The following is a 19,539-nucleotide window of genomic DNA, read 5'->3' on the forward strand; positions in this document are numbered from 1 at the left end:
GAGGGACCCTGACAGATGTGAGAACTGGGGCCATGTGAACCTCATGAAGTTCAGCAAGGGCACATGCAAGTTCCTGCATCTGTGTCGGCGAGATCTCCCATGTCAGTACAGGCTGGGGGTGGATGTGTAGATGTGGTGCTTAGGGATGTGGTTTAGTGGTAGACTTGGCAGTGCTAGGTTAATGGTTGGACTTGATGATCTCAGAGTCTTTTCCAACCTAAATGATTCTATGATTCTACTTAAGGTGAAGAATATTTGTTAGTTAACCAGTAAGAGTTTTCATTGCTAAAGGTAGCCTTAGAATCTGCTCCAATACCTGGGAGCATCAGCTGATACCCATCGACTTCAGTGGCTGCTGAGCAGGGCTTTTTGTTCTGCAAATACGTACGCATGCTGAATGAAAGTGTTAATCAGTGAATACTCAGATAATAGCATTTGGTGTGTATTTTTAAAAGCAAAAAATACATTTAATATGACTACATTGTGTTTTATTAGGCTTTGCTACTAACTGAGCTTCAGTGACGTGGGTAAGCAAGGCTGGTTTTCATCTTTTGTTAGCAGGTACAATGCAAGATAAGCAAATTGCTCAACCGTTGTCGAAGTATCAGGAGTCAATCTTTAAACACTTTTCTGTGAATTAATACAATGTGAGTCTCACTTATCTATTGGATAAAAACAAATAGCAACAAATCAAAAATACAGTAATCTATAATCCAAGTTAGAAGTTTTTTTAGGAGAGCGTTTAGAATGCTTCATAGTATGAATGCTTTATCACTCAAAGGCTAATCTGGCTTTTGATATATTTAAATAATTATTCTATTTACACGTATACAGAAATGTGTGATGTTGAGGCAGAAAATATCATTTGCGCAACTTGAATGGATATGAAAGGTAGCATTGTTCTCTCTGGCTTCCTGCCTTATCCTTTCCATCAATGAGTGTGATGGGAACATATTTGTAGAAGTCAATGATTTCTTTCACCGAATTAAATTTCTGGGGGAAAAGAAAAATTGTAATTACTGATTGACACTACAAGTGCTATATGTTTTTGTCTATAACATTAAAAGAATTTCAAATGACAGCATTAGAAGTAGGTAATATTTTGCATAGAATTATGATTGGACATAAGCTATCGTAAAAGGAAAAGCAATGGGATTTAATCCTTTTATTTTCTTTGTGTCTCCATCTTGTGTGAGAGAAAGCAGCTTGGAGCAAAAGGGGAGCATGTCTAACCCCAGGAATGCAGTGTCACCCATAAAAGTCTGTGATAGCAGATGCAATGATAGATTTTGAAAAGATGAAACAACTTTAGGTTATTACTAACTTTATCCTATCAAAATTACTTTTAGTTTGTAGTACATGATATACTGCTGTTTTCTCTGTTTTTTGTTGTTTCATTTTGTTTTGTTTGTTTTTTTTTACATGTACCTTTTATTTTCCCATTTGATTTGCCAATGAAGTCACTGTAAAATCCCTTTAATGTACAAGATCAATGTAAGGGTTTCAGCAGAGTTTTATTTTTCCCTGCTGTAAGAAACAATGACGTCCCTTAAGCCCATTCATAAAATGATAAATGTTTGGTTTGAGGTTCCTGAACTGATCAAGTTGCAACTGAACCATTCTCAACCACGTTGAGACGATCAACATGAGCTGGCAATGTGTGCTTGTAGCCCAGAAAGCCAACCATGTCCTGGGCTGCATCAAAAGAAGCATGGCCAGCAGGGTGAAGGAGGTGATTCTCTCCCTCTGCTCTGCTCTTGTGAGACCACAGCTAGAATGCTGGATTCAGGTCTGGGGTCCCCAGCACAAGGACGTGGATGTATTAGAATAAGTCCAGAGGAGGGCCATGAAGATAATCAAAGGTCTGGAGCACCTCTCCTACGAAGACAGGCAGAGGGAGTTGGGGTTGTTCAACCTGGAGAAGAGAAGGCTCCGCAGACAGATCTTACAGCAGCCTTCCAGTACCTGAAGGAGGCTTACAGGAAAGCTGGGGAGGGACTCTTTGTCAGGGAATGTAGGGATAGGACAGTGGTAATGGTTTTAAACTAAAAGAGGGGAGATTTAGATTAGATACCAGGAAGAAATTCTTTCCTATGAGGGCGGTGAGGCACTGAAACAGGTTGCTCAGAGAAGCTGTGGCTGCTCCATCCCTGGAGATGTTCAAGGCCAAGTTGGATGGGGCTTTGAGCAACCTGGTCTCGTGGAAGATGCCCATGGCCATGGCAAATCATTCTATGATTCTATGAAAGGTACCCTCACCTGTCCTACTCATAAGAATACATCCTTGATTCTGCCATTCTGATGGGTAGCAAATTTCTACTTCTCTACTTTCCAGTCGATTCATTATTAATCACCTCGTGTCATTGCCTTTCAATTTAAATAGTACTCTTCCCTCTGTGTGTAACCTCAAAGCATTTGCAGGTGAGACAGACCAACTTCTAACTTTAGAGGTAAGTGATCCATTTCTGTCATGGATCCGATCATGTGTGTCATGTGTGATCACACCACTGTTTTTCATCTTGAGCTATTCTTTGGATTCATTGTTAACTCACGAGAACTGTACACAGAAATGCAAGTATACTGTTAATTTAGTACTTTTAGTGCTGTTTCTAAAAGAAATGCATGGCTTATTCTATCACATTTACTATATTCACAGGTATACTGTATACATGATAGCATCTCATGGTAATCACTGTCAATTCCACCTGATCCACTCCCAGTATATAACAAGAGGATCAGATGAAATCTGATTTGGTGATATTGTATTTTTTTTAAGACCAAAATTACAAAATTCAAAGCAAATGTGTTATTTTTTTTAAAGTTTTTGTAATTTTTACTAATATAATTTTAATCTACTCTGCTAAAACCGTGTATTTTGTATGTACCAGATTAGCAAAGTAGATAATATTTAATTAGAAAGTAGAAAATATTTAATTTTTATGTCATGATAAGCTTTAAATGTAAGCAAAGATTTGAGTTGTTTTTCAAAAGAACTGTATACAAGAAAAATAGCAGTGTTATAGTTATCTGTGGATCTTAAATAATGAAAACTAACCGGAATGGGAAACCACCAAGTAAATGGCGTTTGCTTGGAAAAATAACCCTCCCACATTATTTCATGGCTTCTGAATATCCTTTGTCCCATATTTTTCCTACTTCCTCATCTCTTTGTAAAGATATTGATTCACCTTTTTTTATATGAGGGACAGACAATTAGAGAATCTGTTTGATTATGTAGCAATAGCAACAACAGACTGTTCTGCCAGATGTGTGGAATTGTATAGATTTAAAATTTTCTGCTTATTTTAACAAATTAAAAAATATGCTAAAATTATAGGTATAAAGATGTATACCTGGAAAAGGAGAACTTTTCATTTTACTTTGCAGGTGATACATATCCAGGATAGGTAGAAATACTATACATGCATAGGAAATTTTCACAATTATTTAAATCAGTATTTGAGCATGGTATGTAAAATTAGGTTTTAAATTACTGTCTTGAAGTTACTTGAAACATTGAGACATACTTGAAACACCAGTATATAAAAGAATACAATTATAACACAGTTATAATTTAAACTAATATACAGTAAATTTGTTATGTGGGGAAATTTATAATAAATCTTTCATGTTATGAACTTGTGAAATGCAACACAAAAGCAATAGGCAGGTCATTTTACTTACATCATTGCCTCTGAGCCCTGTTCCCAGTGCATACTGTTGGCTGTCTTCTAGAAAACGTACTTTAATGTTGTATACTCTTCTTCCATAATAGACAACCAAAACATATGGTTCAGTGTTTGATTTCTTTGAACAGTCTCTAACCAAGAAAGTCTCATCCTGTACGGAACAAATTATTATAGCAGTTATACCAGTAAATTCTGGTAAAAGCGTATCATAACATTTGCCTAGAGCTGGTGTTTAGTTTTAAATCTTGCAAAACTAGTTAATTTTAACAATGTCATACTGTATCAAGAAAATACATTTTTAAATGAAGTTTGATGGTAGACAGTTTAGTAAAGTATTTTCTTTAAATGTAGTGAAACTGTGTTAAAATCAATAATTTCCACGAGTCAAATATAATTAGCATACATTTTGACTGATGATAGTGAAAAGCATGGCTTGATCAATGCTGCTTCTTGTACAATGTTAAGCTGAAACCTTTATTGAAGCTCCATGCTACTAAATAATCTTAAAATGAAAATGGGATATCAAAAGTCAAATCAATTTAAAGAAAAAAGTTATTAAGTAACAGGAAGAAGGAAGAAGGAATAGGTGATGTCATTTTTTTTTCCTTTTTAGAAAAACAGTGTATGATTTTGGTTAATTTCCTTTGGATAGAATAATGATTTATGATACAAGGACATGGTCTCTTTAATGCTTGTTATGACCTCTTTGTTTTAAGTTTTAGTTGAGTCTTAAGCTGGTATGATAAATATTTATACTATCGGGGTAACCTGGGTGTTTACATTTTTTTTTTTAATGTAATTACTACAACAGTTTCAATTACAGTTTCTGTTTCTAGGGATATGCAATAATAAAAAAGATACCCATGAAGTGTAACAGTGAATATAGAAATAATACTGAAAAATGGCTTTGTCCACTTAATGTGTGTTCAGAGTTGACACCCATGCAGAACTAGCCTGTAGGCTGTTCATATACATAAACTGCAGTATGCAATTAAATGTTTGCATGATTGGTTTTAGCAATTTCATTCAACACAGTAAAGATTTTCATATGCATAAAGAGTTCATGAACCTAAATGTTTGTTAGAAAATGTTTCAAATTCTGTGATCTGGCTGTTTAGTTTTACTCTTTTGTAGGAAGGCCTGAGAGGGAGAAAGTTACCTGTGGTAGAGCTAAAATTCCAACATTAATTCCTTCAAATGACTCTACCTAATTCTGATTTGTGCCAACTTGATACTTCTCATTTATGCAGTAGAGAAGCAGAGGAAGGAAAAACAAAATGTCTCTTTTTCAAAATTATTACTCTTGATTGTATGGAGTATGTTCTCATATATACGGTTTTATTTTATTTTTTCTTAACTGTAACAAAGTTTGAGACTAGAGTGAAAATATGTAAATCAGAGAAGCTAAGAACCTCTGACAAATCTAAGCATCTCACAAGTTTTCAGATTCTCTGTGAATAATAACAAGTTATTGTCACTGTAGTAGGAACTACAAGAATTTCTGACCAGAATTGCCAACTGCACCAGGAGACCTGAACTTTTTTTTAAAGGATGTGCAGCAAATGAAGAAACCAAGAGATGACATTAATCATTAATGCTACTATCTTAGTATATCTGATTCTGTGCTTGATGCAATCAGTAGTAGAACCCATGTTGTGGGGTGCAAGATTATTTTCTGGCCAGAAATCAGATATGATAAATACAAAAATGAGGGAAAAAAATCATTTATGCATTTCAATGAGACTGTGCTATTATTGAAGAAAGCTGCTACAGTGTGTTTCTACAAGAATGTTAAAGAACAGAATCATTAATTCTTTAATGGGTACTTTTTGGGGTTTTCACACGTAGCTAAGGATGGGAGGTTATAAAATCTAATTTACTTTTGAATATCTTAAAATCACTATGCTTTTCCCAGCAGATGCTATGAATAAATTGAAGTCCAAAAAATATGCCTATATTGTTGTTCTTGCTGATAGCTCTCCTGGGTGCAAAGCATTGAGCAGTGAGCCAGGATCTGGTATCAGAACTAATCCCCACACTCAGCTGTTACCAAAGGCTCACCTTTACTAACTGCTTCTCATTTACACTTCCCTACGCAATCACAGAGCAGCTGTATGCTTTGCTTTCCAAACTCTTTTCAGAGTGGCCAGTTCAGGGCCAAATTTAGATCTGATTGGAGGCCTCAAGCCATTACTCTGAATGCAATTAGAAAGAGCTCACTGAGAAACTGCCTTCTCTCTCCCATTTGCCCTGGGATCCCATACTGTATTTAAAATTATTATGCATGGAAGTATTCTAAAGAAACACTGTAAAACCCTATCAGACTGGAAACCCAGTGGAAGAAGTTAAATGACCACAGAAAAATTTTAAATTCTGGAATAACTTGATGCTAGCGCTCTTTGGCCTGGCTGTCCTCAGCAACCCTTCATAATTGTTCTGATGTAGGTCTGCCAGAACACCAAGGCAGCCACTAGGACTTGTGTGGGGCCCTAGCCCTTCAAAACTCTCTGCTGGCTGTTAACCCATGGGAGTGCATCAGTCCTCATGCTCCTGACTCCTTTGGTGACTGCAACTTTCTGGAGACTGCAACTGAGAGGTTTTGTGCTAAAATTGCCCTCAAAACTAGCAATCACTGCATTCTATTATACTAATAAGTAAATAAATCCAGCCCTTCACAGTTTGGGGTACTGTGGGTTGGCTGATGGGTTGGAATGCGTCTTTGACTTTTCAGCCCTGAAGGCTTGCTTTCAGTCTCTGAAGTAGTTACAAGATAAATGGATTTTATGCCTTTTGTTGACCATACCACAAACCTTTTTTAAACCCAACAATCCACCCGCATTGCCCAGGGTGAGACAGTGAGAGCAGGGCGTCTTTCTTTCATGTAGGTCACAAACCAGTGCCAACTGCCCTGGCTGCTGGGCACTGCCCAGTGTACTCTACTCAGCGCCTCCTGCTCCCAGGGGCCATCCGTCCTTCTGCTCACCCCACACCCTCCAGGCTGTGCTTTGCAAAGCACTTAGCCATAATAATGACTGCAAAACAGCAAAATAGGTGGATGCTCAAATGACTAGAGTTAATTAAAAATAAACAAATACTGATGCATACTCCTGTCCTTAATCCTGTTGATAATGTCTGATGTGTTACATGGCAAACTGCTTGGTGGTGTATGTATGTTTGGTAGTGTGGCAATTAAGAATTTTAATGTAAGTTTGTTTATCAGAAATGCAATAAAATCAGTTGACAATATTTTTAACTCTTTCTATATTTTGTATCAAATCTAAATTGTCACGGATTGTATGGTTAGTTCACAGAAAAATTGTAAGCCATTGTGGACAGTTTAAAGACATTTTCTCCAAGATTTTACACCACAGATTTCAAGATAGATTGTACTTACGGTGTTCTCCTGTAACAGTGCCACCTCTGCTTCATGGCGATCATATTCTCCAATGTACCATTCATATTTGTTTAAGTCCTTAATTTTAAGATATCAAAATCAGTGTATAGAAATTAAACACAGATGGTTGAAACAAATCCCAGTGAAAACCGATTAAATCAAATTTGCCTTTAAAGAAAATTTGTCATGGTTTGTTAGAATGATAATAATGCATCTATATCTAGAAATTGTTTTGGAAAATGTGTTCCAAATTAAACATCTAAATTCTTATCATGTTGGATTGTTTTCAGGGGTGCTGAAAGCCTACAGGTTTCAGACTATTTAATTTCTTAGACAAATATATTTAGTAGGCCGTATTTCTTAGTTGTGACCATGCTGTAGAGTGATAATGCCATTTAAAAAACCACAACCCTGTCTTCATTAAGCAAAGCATTCTTTACCTTTTCTATGGGCTGGGTAAGAGATTTCATTTCCCGTTTTACAAGTGAATGTTTTGTGAATGATTTGCTTTCATATGATGTGCACTGTACAGGAGATGGTGACCTCTTCACTGATACATCCTCTACATTTAATGTGGGCCCTGTAAAAGAAAATTCAGAAGGAAAAACAGTCATATTTTTTAAACTTAAATTTTAGCTTCATTTTCCCCTATCTGTTTTACATGAGAGAATAGCATTTATAATTTGGAATTGCAGTTTTGTGCTTGCAACCTTTAAAATTTAGAACTGGTATGACTACTCTCGTGCTAATGCAGGACCAGTGATTTCAGATCCATGCCCCAAGAAATTTAAGACATGAATTTTCTGATGCCTTTTAACTGACATCACTAGTACCCGTAAGCATAGCAAAATATTATATGTACATTATAATAAAATATAAAATACTAAAAAAAAAATGGGGACATTTATGTTCTACGAGTGTAATTCTGCTCTGCATTTACCTTTCAAAACCCTTGCATTTGTATTGTATCCAAGCATATTAAAGCTCCTCATTTATCCCATTGCCAGATGGCATTATTTCCACCAAGCCTTAGAGGATTCAAGGCTCTGCTGTGCCGATGAATTTCAGTTTGCTCTGCAGCTTGCTGCAGTGAATAAATTTAGGGCCAGGCTTCATTTTTTGGATACGGAGAAGTGAATTTGCTCTTGCATCAAGAAAAAGGTAAAGGCAGAGCCCCCAGGCTGTGCGCTCCTGCTCCCTCCTTTCCTGGTGGGGTTACGTGAGCCAACTGAGGGAGCTCAGGCAGCTGAAAAGCATCCTCCTAAACCAAGTGATTTGCAGTCTATATTTAATGCTGTCTTTTATCAGCAGAGCACGAGGGAGTGCACGGGATGGGGCAGGACCACGAAGTGCAGGGTGACATGGGAAGTCTCAGGCTGGTGAGGCTGCAGTGGAAAAAGCTTGAGAAAAGCTTCAAGATGTATGGTTAGGAAGCATTTTGCAGGTACACACCATGAAAAAAAGAAATGGTTAACTGCAGAATAAAAATATCATGTCCTGCCATAAAACAGAAGGCATTTTTACTTGTTTTGTGCAGTGCTGTTGGTAGAAATGGGTTAGTGACTATTGTAAGAGTAAATGAGAAAAATGTGATTATCAATGGCTTCCATCTTTTCCTTTACTGTCATAAGAGACAGTAATGTTTGCCAAAATGGAATTTCATTATGTTTTATTTGTTGGTCATGTTTTATCAGTTTATTCTGCCAATACATAACATATGAAAGTTTTAAAGAAGTTCAGAAACACCCTTTTACAGAAGAATAATAGTTTTCATTGTTTCATGTATGTACCATGTGTCATGTTCTGGTTTACAGCACATTGCATTTGTGTTTAAGCCAGTAAACAATGTCCACTGATGTCAGTAGGAAAACAACCATATTCATTTATATTCATTCATATTCAATAGGCAATCGATCCCTTCAGAAATGAAATTACTGAGCCAATTGTGTAAAGGGTCTGTAACCAGGCATCTAATTTTTTTTTTTTTTTCCTGCAGATTGAGTCATTAAAACACCCACATGCCACCATTCAGTTTATTAGATCCTGAAACTGTCATTTGTATTCACATTTCATTTCTGGTGGCTGTCCTCAGATACTTTATTTTTAAAAAGAAACCCTGCAGCTAGCACTATGTTTGCTTTGTGACTGGTGTGTTTGTTCTGTAGAATTTCTTTCTCGTATGTCAAGAAGTGGAAAATTCTCTTGCACTGCTTGCCAAGAAATTAAAGAACAGTTTAGATTTTTACACAGAAAATAATTTGTTTTAAACAATAAATGATAAAAAACAGAGAAATTTCTCAGAGTGAGAGAAATATATATTTACATATGGTAAAAAATACAAGGTTATTCATACAAATCCAGTAAAGTTAATACTTTCTTTGTAAAATATTTTTTTAATCCAAACACGGACTTTAAAGGAACACTTAGGATAGCAGGGGTGAAGGCCACTTCTTTGTTCTGTTTTGTCCCTGTTGTTTCACAAGGTCAAAGAATTCAAGGACATAAAGTGAGGTTGTGCTGTCTCAGAGGGCCTGCACATGAAGGACCAGAAACAGTGGTAGGAATGGCAGGAGTTTCTGAAGCAGAGGTTGGTACAGGGAACCTAGGAAAAACAAGGAATTGTGCATAGATGAGGACTGAGAGACTCCTGAGAACAGCCCAAAATAGAGGTAAAGGAGCTTACAGCACGAAGCAGTGGGAGGTGCGCTTGTGTGGCCTGACACAGGCTGAAGTCAAGATGAATCCTTCTTAATTTGAACAAATAATATGGCCTGTATGTGCTTCCTGGTGTTCCTGGCTTTTAGCATGAATTCAGGTTATGCAACTCATGGGCTGTCAGCATGGCTTAGAAGTTTGTATTTTTGGTAGAAAGGGCATTTGCAGAGGCAGTTAAGGGAGAATACAAAAGTACAGTAAGTGTAGTCAAGGACAGTAGAAAGTTACCAGCATGGATGAGCCCTGTACTCCTTGAGGCCACAGAGCTACTGTGTCTCCCAAGGCATGCACTCTCAAAGACTTACTTGTAAAAAAAATTGAGATAAAATATGAGATAACTTGGCTGGTGCACTTTTAATGACATTCAAAAAACCCAGAGACCCACAGAATTCAAAAGACCAAGGTCATATTATTTATATGTACTCCACATAAGGTTTGGACATACTTCTTTGTCAATCAATCTTTTTATGAAACACCAATATATCAGACAGTTTCCTTTCTATAATATTTTCTCTTTAGTGTATATATATACGTGCAAAAATCATATTTATACAACACACTGATAAATGTTTTCCTTACACAATTTTTACCATGAAGTTTGGAAAACAAAGGGATTTTGCTTTTCAAATGTCTGTAAACAGATGCCATTTTTATTTTATTTTATTTTATTTTATTTTATTTTATTTTATTTTATTTTATTTTATTTTATTTTATTTTATTTTATTTTAATCCTTTCTCTTTTGGATTTATGTAATTGCTTTTTAAAGCAATGGTAAGTTTATTGACAGGTAGGGATAAGTCAAATAGAACTTTTGGGCTAAAAGGGTAAATACAAATAAAGCCATATATATACATTTTTTTTTAGAAGAGATAAGGTAGAGAGGTTGACAGACACCAAATACAATATGACACAACAGCAAAAAGCTAACACAGCTTTTAACTGTGTTTGTGGAAGTATCATCTTCCAGATTAGAGAGTGTGACCGTGAATGTGGTGAAACCACTCCCATGTGCTTCATTCAGTTCTACGAGTCTCAAAAAAACACAGGGACAATGACGGGAGTGATGTTGCCATGGTTACTGGACAAGCCACACCATGGGCTGGGGCTGAGCAGGGCAACCCGCGACTGTTACTTTTGGCTCCCAGTCCCTTCCCTCAGGAAACACCACACAGCCCAGTGAATTTCCTATTTCCAGCCATAATATATTAACAGACCTGTCTGATAATGCCATCTACAAGTCCTTCCCTCTAGGAATCTGTGATAAACCTAAACTAGTTTCCACAAAGAAAAGATCAATGTATTTACTTACAGAAAGTCATTAAAACCATGGTAGCTGCTATATAAATAACATCCTGAACATCTGCAGCTTCCATCCATGTCAGCTGATGGCAGCTCTGCTGGGGAAAGCAGCCTGTTCTGCTCACAGCACACTTTCTCCTTCTCTGCCTCTTTGCATGCCCAGCAATTTGCCTTTTCATCTTACCCCTATTGTACCTCAGCAGCTCATCCAAATCTCCTTCCTTTTCTGGGTGTGCGGTTTTATAGTGGCTTAATACTCTTGGGTTAGGTTAGGCATTTCTGAGCTTTCTTGAACCATGGGCAGGGTACAGCCAAGCAAGTAACTCCAGTTGGTTCTACATTGCTATTGACTGTGCCATTGTTTTACTATTTTTTTTTTCCCTTCTTGCTTCCTTTAACAATCCCTTTGCACTGACTCAACGCACTGAAAATACCCAGTGCAGATGCACACACATAGAAATACATATCTGGTGCCTACTGCGTCAGTTTGGCACCTGTAACTGTGACTAGTGTTTAGTTTTCAAAGCTCTTCTCTTCTTACCTGAGCTGCAAACATCCTTGGAGCTCTGTATATATTGGAAGCTAGGAGAAAGCAATGAAAGTAACGTCAGAAAAATATTTCTGTTAGCGGCACATGTTTAAGTAACAGTAAAATTACAGAACAATGCATAGCTGTGCTACCCCAAAACATACCTTCATCTTACAAATTGCAGCCATGGGCCCTCCTGAGTTTCAGGTGATAATTTTGTATTTACCAGTTCTTGACAGATTTCTCTTCCATTAATTTCTCCAGCCACTTTTTGAAATTACATACGTTTTTACTCCCCATGAGCCTTTGCAAGAGTTTCATGCTTTAACCCCATGTGTTAATGATTCTATGATTCTTTGATTCTATAGTGAAGCACAATTTCCCTGTGTCTGTTCTGAGCCAACCCCATGCTAATTTCACCTGCTATTTCCAGTCCTTCCATAAGGAAGATGCAGCAAGCAGTTGTTCCCTGACACTCATCATTTTTTAGCCCACTGCTGAGTGCCCCAAATTTTGTAGTAGTATTAGTCAGAACTGGGGAATGCACTGGACAGATAACTTCCCATAACAGAGCCACTGGTACCACAGCACAAGAATCAAAATACTAGGGGTCACAAATACTGGTAATAATTTTAGGTATTACAGGTAGTAATTTTATCTTGGAGAAATGCTGTCATCATCAAGAAGGCTAGATGAGAGATTCTGTCTTATCAGTCAGCTGTAGGAAAGATGTTAAATTTTTGTCACAGTTCCTATACTTTATCCTATACTTTTATATTTTGTTGAATGCTTTAGGAGAGATGTGGTAGAATTGCATTCAAAAACTTATTTAGAAAAGAAAGATTTGAAAGGTTAGAAAAGTAGTAGAAACTGTGGCAGATTTCTATGGAATCATAATCAGCCTTAAGAAGGCCAAGCATATCTTCACATATAAAAATAGAATACAGAGGGTAGGGAAAATGCTGAGGCTGGAGATGACAGAGCTACTTTGTATAGTATATTTAACACCACTTCAGGGAAATTGAGGTAAAATCTAATACAGCAGTATGCTATTAAATATAAAAATTGAATGAGTATTTGTAATAGCTTAAAAGCAATTCCCAAAGACCTGTGCTTCAGGGCAAAACATTATATATCACTACATGGCATCAGAAAGTGATATCTTCTTGCTTTTATTACATAGTGAAGTGTAATTTGCTACGTGCAGAATGTTTAGTTCTCGAAACATCCAGTACAAGCTCATAAAATTCTTATATTCCTACCTGGATTCAGGAAGATGCTTTATTTTGTTCTGTTGTGATTGTAAAGTCAATTCAAGTTTCTTCATCAAATCTGTAACTATTAATAAAAAGAATAAGAACTTACTATATCCTCTCATGTGTAACTTTGTCAGTATCTAGCAACTACCACTAACAAAAATAACCACATTTGTGTACAAGGGGAAGCAGTTCAACAGAGAAAGCTAATAGGCTACAATCAATCTGATTTAAATCAGTCAATTAATGATTACAGTGGGAAACATTACTGTAGTATGGAATGTTACATGCTGATGCTGAACATTACAGGTTTTGCTCGTGCTAAATATGGATCAACATAATATGGACTGACATAATGGTAAATGGTGGAGAATGCTGTACTAGAAGCTTACAGAGATTTCAAAATCCTTCTTCTAGGGCAGGACAGGTAGAAAACACATGTATTGATGCAGTTAATACTACTTCTAGCTGGAAATCAGGAAACCATGCCTTAATCCACAAAAAGAACTGCCAGAGGAAATTATGAATTCATTGACATAGAGGTGTAAATAGCATAACAATTAGTTAGCCTGTATCTATCTTCAAGGTATTTTCAAGTATTCTTTTGTTTCATGGACCTTCATACGGACAGAATAGCTTAAGGTGGTTTTAAAACATTTTATGCACATCTAAAGAATTGACATATTTTTAAAATGCTTTTTGAAAACAAAACAAAACAAAACAAAAGCTGCTATTTGTAGTTTTAAAAATGTAAAGCTTAAAAAGATAGATTTTTAACTCTTTAAAGATTTTTCTTTAAATATTTTTTAAGACTTTTAACTTTCCTTTTTCACTTTTTTTCCTCTTAAGACTTTGGTTTGCATAGAACAAATGTGATGCCCGGCTTCCCCAAATAGGTGTAGCTAATGCAAATTAAATCCTTTTTTCCACTGCATTTTCCAGAATCATTGAAGTCACTCTAAATCTCTCCATTCTCAGCAGATGTATACCTGAGGGATGTCTATTACTAGTTTTAATTCAGAGCCAGACTGCATAATCCTGTACAGTAGGAGAGATGTTAGGTTCCTGTACTGAGTTTTAACACATCTGGAGTTTTAATGATAGGATATGTTGTTCTTGGAATATGAAAGAAAGACAACAAGTTAATACCATATTGTTAAATACTAACCTTTTTCTCTTCCAGATGCCTATATAAAATGATAACATAGATAGTGAATATTTTTGTTTTGATTACCAACTTGAACTTACCACAACAAACGCAACTATTTTTTTCATTTTAAAACAATTTATAGACATTCAGTTATAAATACCTGATCACTTTATCAAAACCTCAGGCTGAATTTTCATCTCAGTCCACTGGCAACAATGAGAAATGAATGTTTAGGGGTATAAGTGAACAAAGGGTGTATCACGATCATGTTTCATGATCACTGTCGTTCATCAGCTTAATTTACAATATGGTTTTCCTCAACCAACCTTCTGTGAATTCAAGAGATTAATTTGATTGACTGGAGATACACTATCCAAAGATGAAAATCAGTCATTTCTTTTCAGACCCTTTAATAGTACAGTTACTTTAACTGTCATGGCAGATACTTCATTCAAAATCACTGTGTGGGGAGTCTTAGTACAGCATAATATATTGCAGAGAAGTGAACAATAGATAGGTGTCTAGAGACTATAGTTGGATAAACTTTCACTCTATTTCTGTAGTATTTTGATTCATGCAAGAATAGTGATCATTTTGATTATTAAATTGATACACATGAGAATATAATACATTAGATTAAACAGAAGAAAAAAGATTACTCTTTGCAAATGGTGTTTTTTTTAAGTCTTCCTTAAAACTTACCTCCCCATTAATGTTTTTGCATTACTTAGAAATTCATAGTGCTATTCAGATTGGACAGGACCTAGGCAGGTCATTGGACCAAACCCCTGCTCAAAGACTAAGCTAGTTGATGAGGCCAGGGCTCAGAGCTTTGTCCAGCTGAGTCTTGCAGACCCACAGAACATAGATTTCACAGCCCATCTGGGCAACCTGTTCCAACAGTCTTGAAATTGCCCTCATAATTTTTTTGGTTTTTTTTTTTGTTTTCCTTACTTCTGGTTGAAATCTTCCTAGTTTCAATTTGTGATCATTGCCTCTTGTACTTCAGCGGTGTACTCTGTAAAGCGCCAGCCTCTGCCTTCTTCTTGATAACCTTCTTTTGGGTTTTGGAAGGCTGCTAAGAGGTTCCCCTGGGGTTTCCTCAGGGAATCCAGGCCTGTCAGCCTCATTTCACAGGGCAAGGGCTGCACACCCTGATAGTGTTGGTGACCCTATGTCCATCCTGCTCCTGCCTGCCAGCAGCTCCTTGTGAAGCATTCCAGATGTGCTCTGGTGAGTGAGCTCCTCCTGACCCTTTCCTACAGCTCATCTGGGTCCTGTCGAGTGGTAGCTCTGCACTCAACCATTTTGACCTGCAGTTTGATGTACAAAAACTTAACAAGAGCATATCCTGTCTCCTCTGAGTCACATTGAAGCTATCTATGTCTTAGGATCTATACAGATGGGAAGTGATCCATGTTATGAAATATACAGCATTTCTCCTTAATATGTAGCTAAACTATGAACTTACTAGGAACTGCAGCTTTTGTGCAGCTGTACAGTGCCAGAAATATTAGTTACAGATGTAAGATATTTGTTGTTCTTGGGGTTATTTTTATATTTGGTAATGAGTCATCATCTAGGAGAAGACAAAGATTTTTGTGTTAAAATATTATCTTTCTTGGCAGTAGTGCATTTTTTTTTTTTGCTTTAATTGTTAATTACAATATTGCAATCAAAGAATGTTTTGAAAAATCTTTCAAAGCAATCATGAGGGTGAGGTTCTGGGATAGCCTCCCATTCAGAGCTTTGGATCAGAAAAAATCAAAGGATTTTGAAGTTAGAGCTAGATTAGTTTATGGGTTTGTGATACAGCTTCTGTGATAGGAAATGGCTGGACTTAACTTAGTGTAGAAATTACTTTCTTTCCTTTGTTCCCTTGTAATGAGATAAAAACATTTAAAAAATCCATTACTGTAACAAATAGAACACAGTAAAAAACACAAAATAACGTAGATTATAACCCATCATATCTAAATTTTACAGCCTTTAACATTCTACATTATTCTAAGGACTGTATCTCTTAATACATCTTAGAGGAAACCACTAAGAAATTTCTGTTTGTCATAAGTATCCCCCCTCCCCCTTTTTTTTTTTGCTAAGCTCATTTTTTCTGCTTTACTTCATTGATAGATAGATTAGGTGGTGAAGGAACTTTCTAAAAACTTTTTTTTACAGAAACTGGGATAAGAAAAAGAAAAAAAACCACTTGCCTTTACCAGTCTCTGAGAAAAGATAATGCTTTATGTTGTATTTATGTCTACAGGTGAGTTCATGGCATCATCTCTCAGTTTCTGCCCTCTGGCCACAGGCAGCTGATGCAGGGCTGCAGGCTGCACTGGGAGGGGAGCTCAGCTTGGAGGTGCGAGTGAGGAGTGAGAGCCTTTATGGCCTCTGTTGCACACAGGAGCTCAGCATCACTGGCCTTCAGAGTACAAGTGCCTCCCTTCTGCACATCTTTCAGACATCTGCAGCTTTTGGCACTTAGGATATGTTCTTTTATTTGGATACCTGGGGAGGTTGCTATGCACTGTTTGGGTTTTTATTTCTGAAAACAACTTCAGGATCTTAGCTGTCATTCACAGAGTAGCCATTTTGAAAGTACTACACACATTAAAAATAGATATATTTATGACCCAAAGCTAATATGGTTATTATAGTGTTTCTACCTAACAGGCTGAGTCGTGACTGAAATAATGGTACTTTCAAAGCTATGCAGACATGAAATGTGTATGCTTTTGGTGGTAATAATGTATACAAAGATGATTACTTACTTCATTGAGTTCCCTAAGAGATATATGCCTGGAAAAGAAAGAATTATATGAAAAAAAATCATTATCATAAAATAAAAAATGACTTTGAGTACTTAAATACTTTGGTTACATCATCACTGAAAATTAACAGCCCTTGGCATTTTATTACTGTAATAAAAATTCAAAGGCTGGTTATTTTTTGACATAAATTATTTGCGGGAAAAGGTTATGGACTTCCATAAAAGAAGAACAGTATCCGCAGAATTCATTATGGTAAATGAAAAAAGTCTTTGTAAGGATTGATTCTGAGGGAAGGGAGAAGTGATATGAAAGATTATGAGCTTTCTTCTCCGCTCTTACTCTCATGCTAAAAATCTTATTAGAAACTTTAAAGTCAGCTATAAACAGATTTTCTTGAAGACCGAAGAGTTTCAAAAATGGAACATTCATGGTGGCAGAATGCAAAGTGTACACAAAAGGAAATGCAAACCAGGAACTTAAGATGCAAACAGATAAAGAGAAGTGTAGAATGCTTTTCCTGGTCCTGATTCAAGCTGGTATTTAGGTATTTTTCTGCCTTCTCCTGATATGCCTGGTCAACAGGAACATCTTCCCCTAATGAGAAGGAGCATCAGGCAGTATTCTCCCCCTCAAAAGGGACAATGTATCAAATCTGGCATATTTTGTTGGATGAACAAACTTTTCAGCAGCTTGCATTTCATAGCAAAAGAGATAGAGGTCTAAATTTTATAAGTTATTTATGAACATAAAACAACAAGGATATCAACATGCTGGAGCATGTCCAAAGATGGGCATTGAGGCTGGTGAAACATCTAGAAAACAGGTCTCACAGTAGCGACTGAGGGAACTGGGTTTGTTTAGCCTAGAGGAGAGGAGGTTCAGGGCTGACCTTATCACACTGTACAGTTGACTTAACGGAGGCTATAATGAGGTAGGGATCAGGCTCTTCCCCCAAGCACCAAGTGACAAGGGGAAATGGCATCATGCTGTTTTGGGTTTGGAAAGATGCTTTTGTGTTAGCAAGTGCAATTCATTGGCTTGGATTCTGAGGTCATTATTTGACAAGGAAAAGCCCATATGTAGGATACTGGGTGCATAGTAAAGAGGTACTAAAGATGTATTTTCAGGGAGGACTCCTCTACAAGTGGACACGCCACTTGTACGGCCACACATTTATCACATATTTAAATCTTGCCAAAGCTTCTCAGATACATTCCAGCATCTTGTACATGCCCATATTTTATGCAGATGTTTATAGAGTGTATAATTAACGATGTGTAATTTTATAGGTCTTCCAAATCTTGTTGGAAAATAGGATGTGCACTCCTAAATCATGCCTGCAGTTTGACAGCTTTGCTTACAATCTGGCAGATAATGGTGTAGTGCTGCACTACTCCATACTGCAGTCCATGCATATGTTTTCTCCCTGCAGAGCTGTGATTGGATTGGTGATGGGTGACAAATATTTTGAGTGAAATGCTTGTGTGGGAAGTTTGTGAAATGCCTTCCCAGATCATGTATGGTCTTAGTATTGGCCACTTCCCTTACTCCTGTGATTGAAACAAACAAACAAACAAACAAACAAACAAACAAAATACTATGACAGTTAAAAAAAATATTAGAATGATTTTAGTATTTATAACTGCAATACAGAGCATTGTGGTTATGATTTTTTGCTGCCACCCCTTACTTCTACAGTAAGAAATTACATGTATTTATATTACAGACTTTGGCTTTGTAATAAGACCTTTTGAATTCTAGCACTTTGCATACTGATGACTGCTGGCAAACACAGCTTGAAATAGTTCTCACAACTTTCAATTTTATATGCTATCCTATGAAGGGAAGGGATCAGTCATGGGATTTGGAACTTCTCAGCTGTAGGTCAGGTCACACATCTGAATATGAAGGTACTTCATATTAATAAAATGTCTTAACTGAAAGTTTCTGTAACTTAATCCATGAAAAAGAATTTAAGAACCATTTAGGAAAAAATAAAACATACTTAGAGTCAGCTCCTTAGAGAGCTTCTCTTTTGACTCCTATACTTGGAGTAGAAGATTACTTAATGGGTTTGTAAGCTGCTTTTTTTTTTCTTTCTCTGTGGTATTTATACTATAGGATTTGGACTGAGGTGACGTTTGCAAAATGAAGCAAAATTCCAACTTGACGAACTGAAATTGAAACTATTTGTTGAAGGATGGACAAAACTGACATATCTTCTTTGGGCTCAAACATCTGGCTGCAATAGGTTTGCAGAGAGGCATCTGAGCATTATACCTTGTGGCCCCAGGATACGTACATACCACTCCTGTTCCCAGCACATGCCCACCACCTTCCCCATTTACACACGTGTGTTTTGGTCACACAGCAGGAGTGCATCTGTTTCCATGGCAGTGAGCAGCATACATTCATGCTCATGTGGCTAAGCATGCTTGTTGCATGAAAAAAGCAGTCTCATAACTTGACATGCATATGGTCTGCCATAGAGCTGGACACAAGTGGTTTGTGCTGCAGATCCATGCTCTGCTGTGTGTTGTATGACGGTGGATGGGCTACAGGGATCTGGTATAAAGGACTGGTCTCGGGCTGGAGCAAGACTTCTGGCTGCAGATTTCTTTTGCTGAATGTAGTATCCTTGGGTTATGGAGATATTTTTGTATTTCTCTGGCACAGTCAGTGTATATTCCCATCACATGGTTTGCTATTACTTCGTTCACCAACTGTGCTAA

General features: G+C 36.9%; 1 protein-coding gene across 1 annotated transcript in view; it reads right to left on the reverse strand.

Annotated features, from left to right (window-relative positions):
• Positions 1-692: 692 nt before the first annotated feature.
• CLNK (cytokine dependent hematopoietic cell linker) overlaps positions 693-19,539 on the reverse strand; it is a 52,984-nt gene continuing 34,137 nt past the window's right edge. The window contains exons 12-19 of the mRNA XM_068679921.1: positions 16,808-16,835; positions 14,052-14,070; positions 12,890-12,965; positions 11,640-11,680; positions 7,524-7,663; positions 7,084-7,161; positions 3,685-3,840; positions 693-993 (exon numbers count right to left, since the gene is read on the reverse strand). Coding sequence (XP_068536022.1) covers positions 862-993; positions 3,685-3,840; positions 7,084-7,161; positions 7,524-7,663; positions 11,640-11,680; positions 12,890-12,965; positions 14,052-14,070; positions 16,808-16,835 — 670 coding nt within the window. The 3' untranslated portion in view covers positions 693-861. The remainder of the gene's footprint in view (positions 994-3,684; positions 3,841-7,083; positions 7,162-7,523; positions 7,664-11,639; positions 11,681-12,889; positions 12,966-14,051; positions 14,071-16,807; positions 16,836-19,539) is intronic.

This window comes from Anas acuta, chromosome 4 (genome assembly GCF_963932015.1).
Source record: "Anas acuta chromosome 4, bAnaAcu1.1, whole genome shotgun sequence".
Classification (NCBI taxonomy): domain Eukaryota; kingdom Metazoa; phylum Chordata; class Aves; order Anseriformes; family Anatidae; genus Anas; species Anas acuta.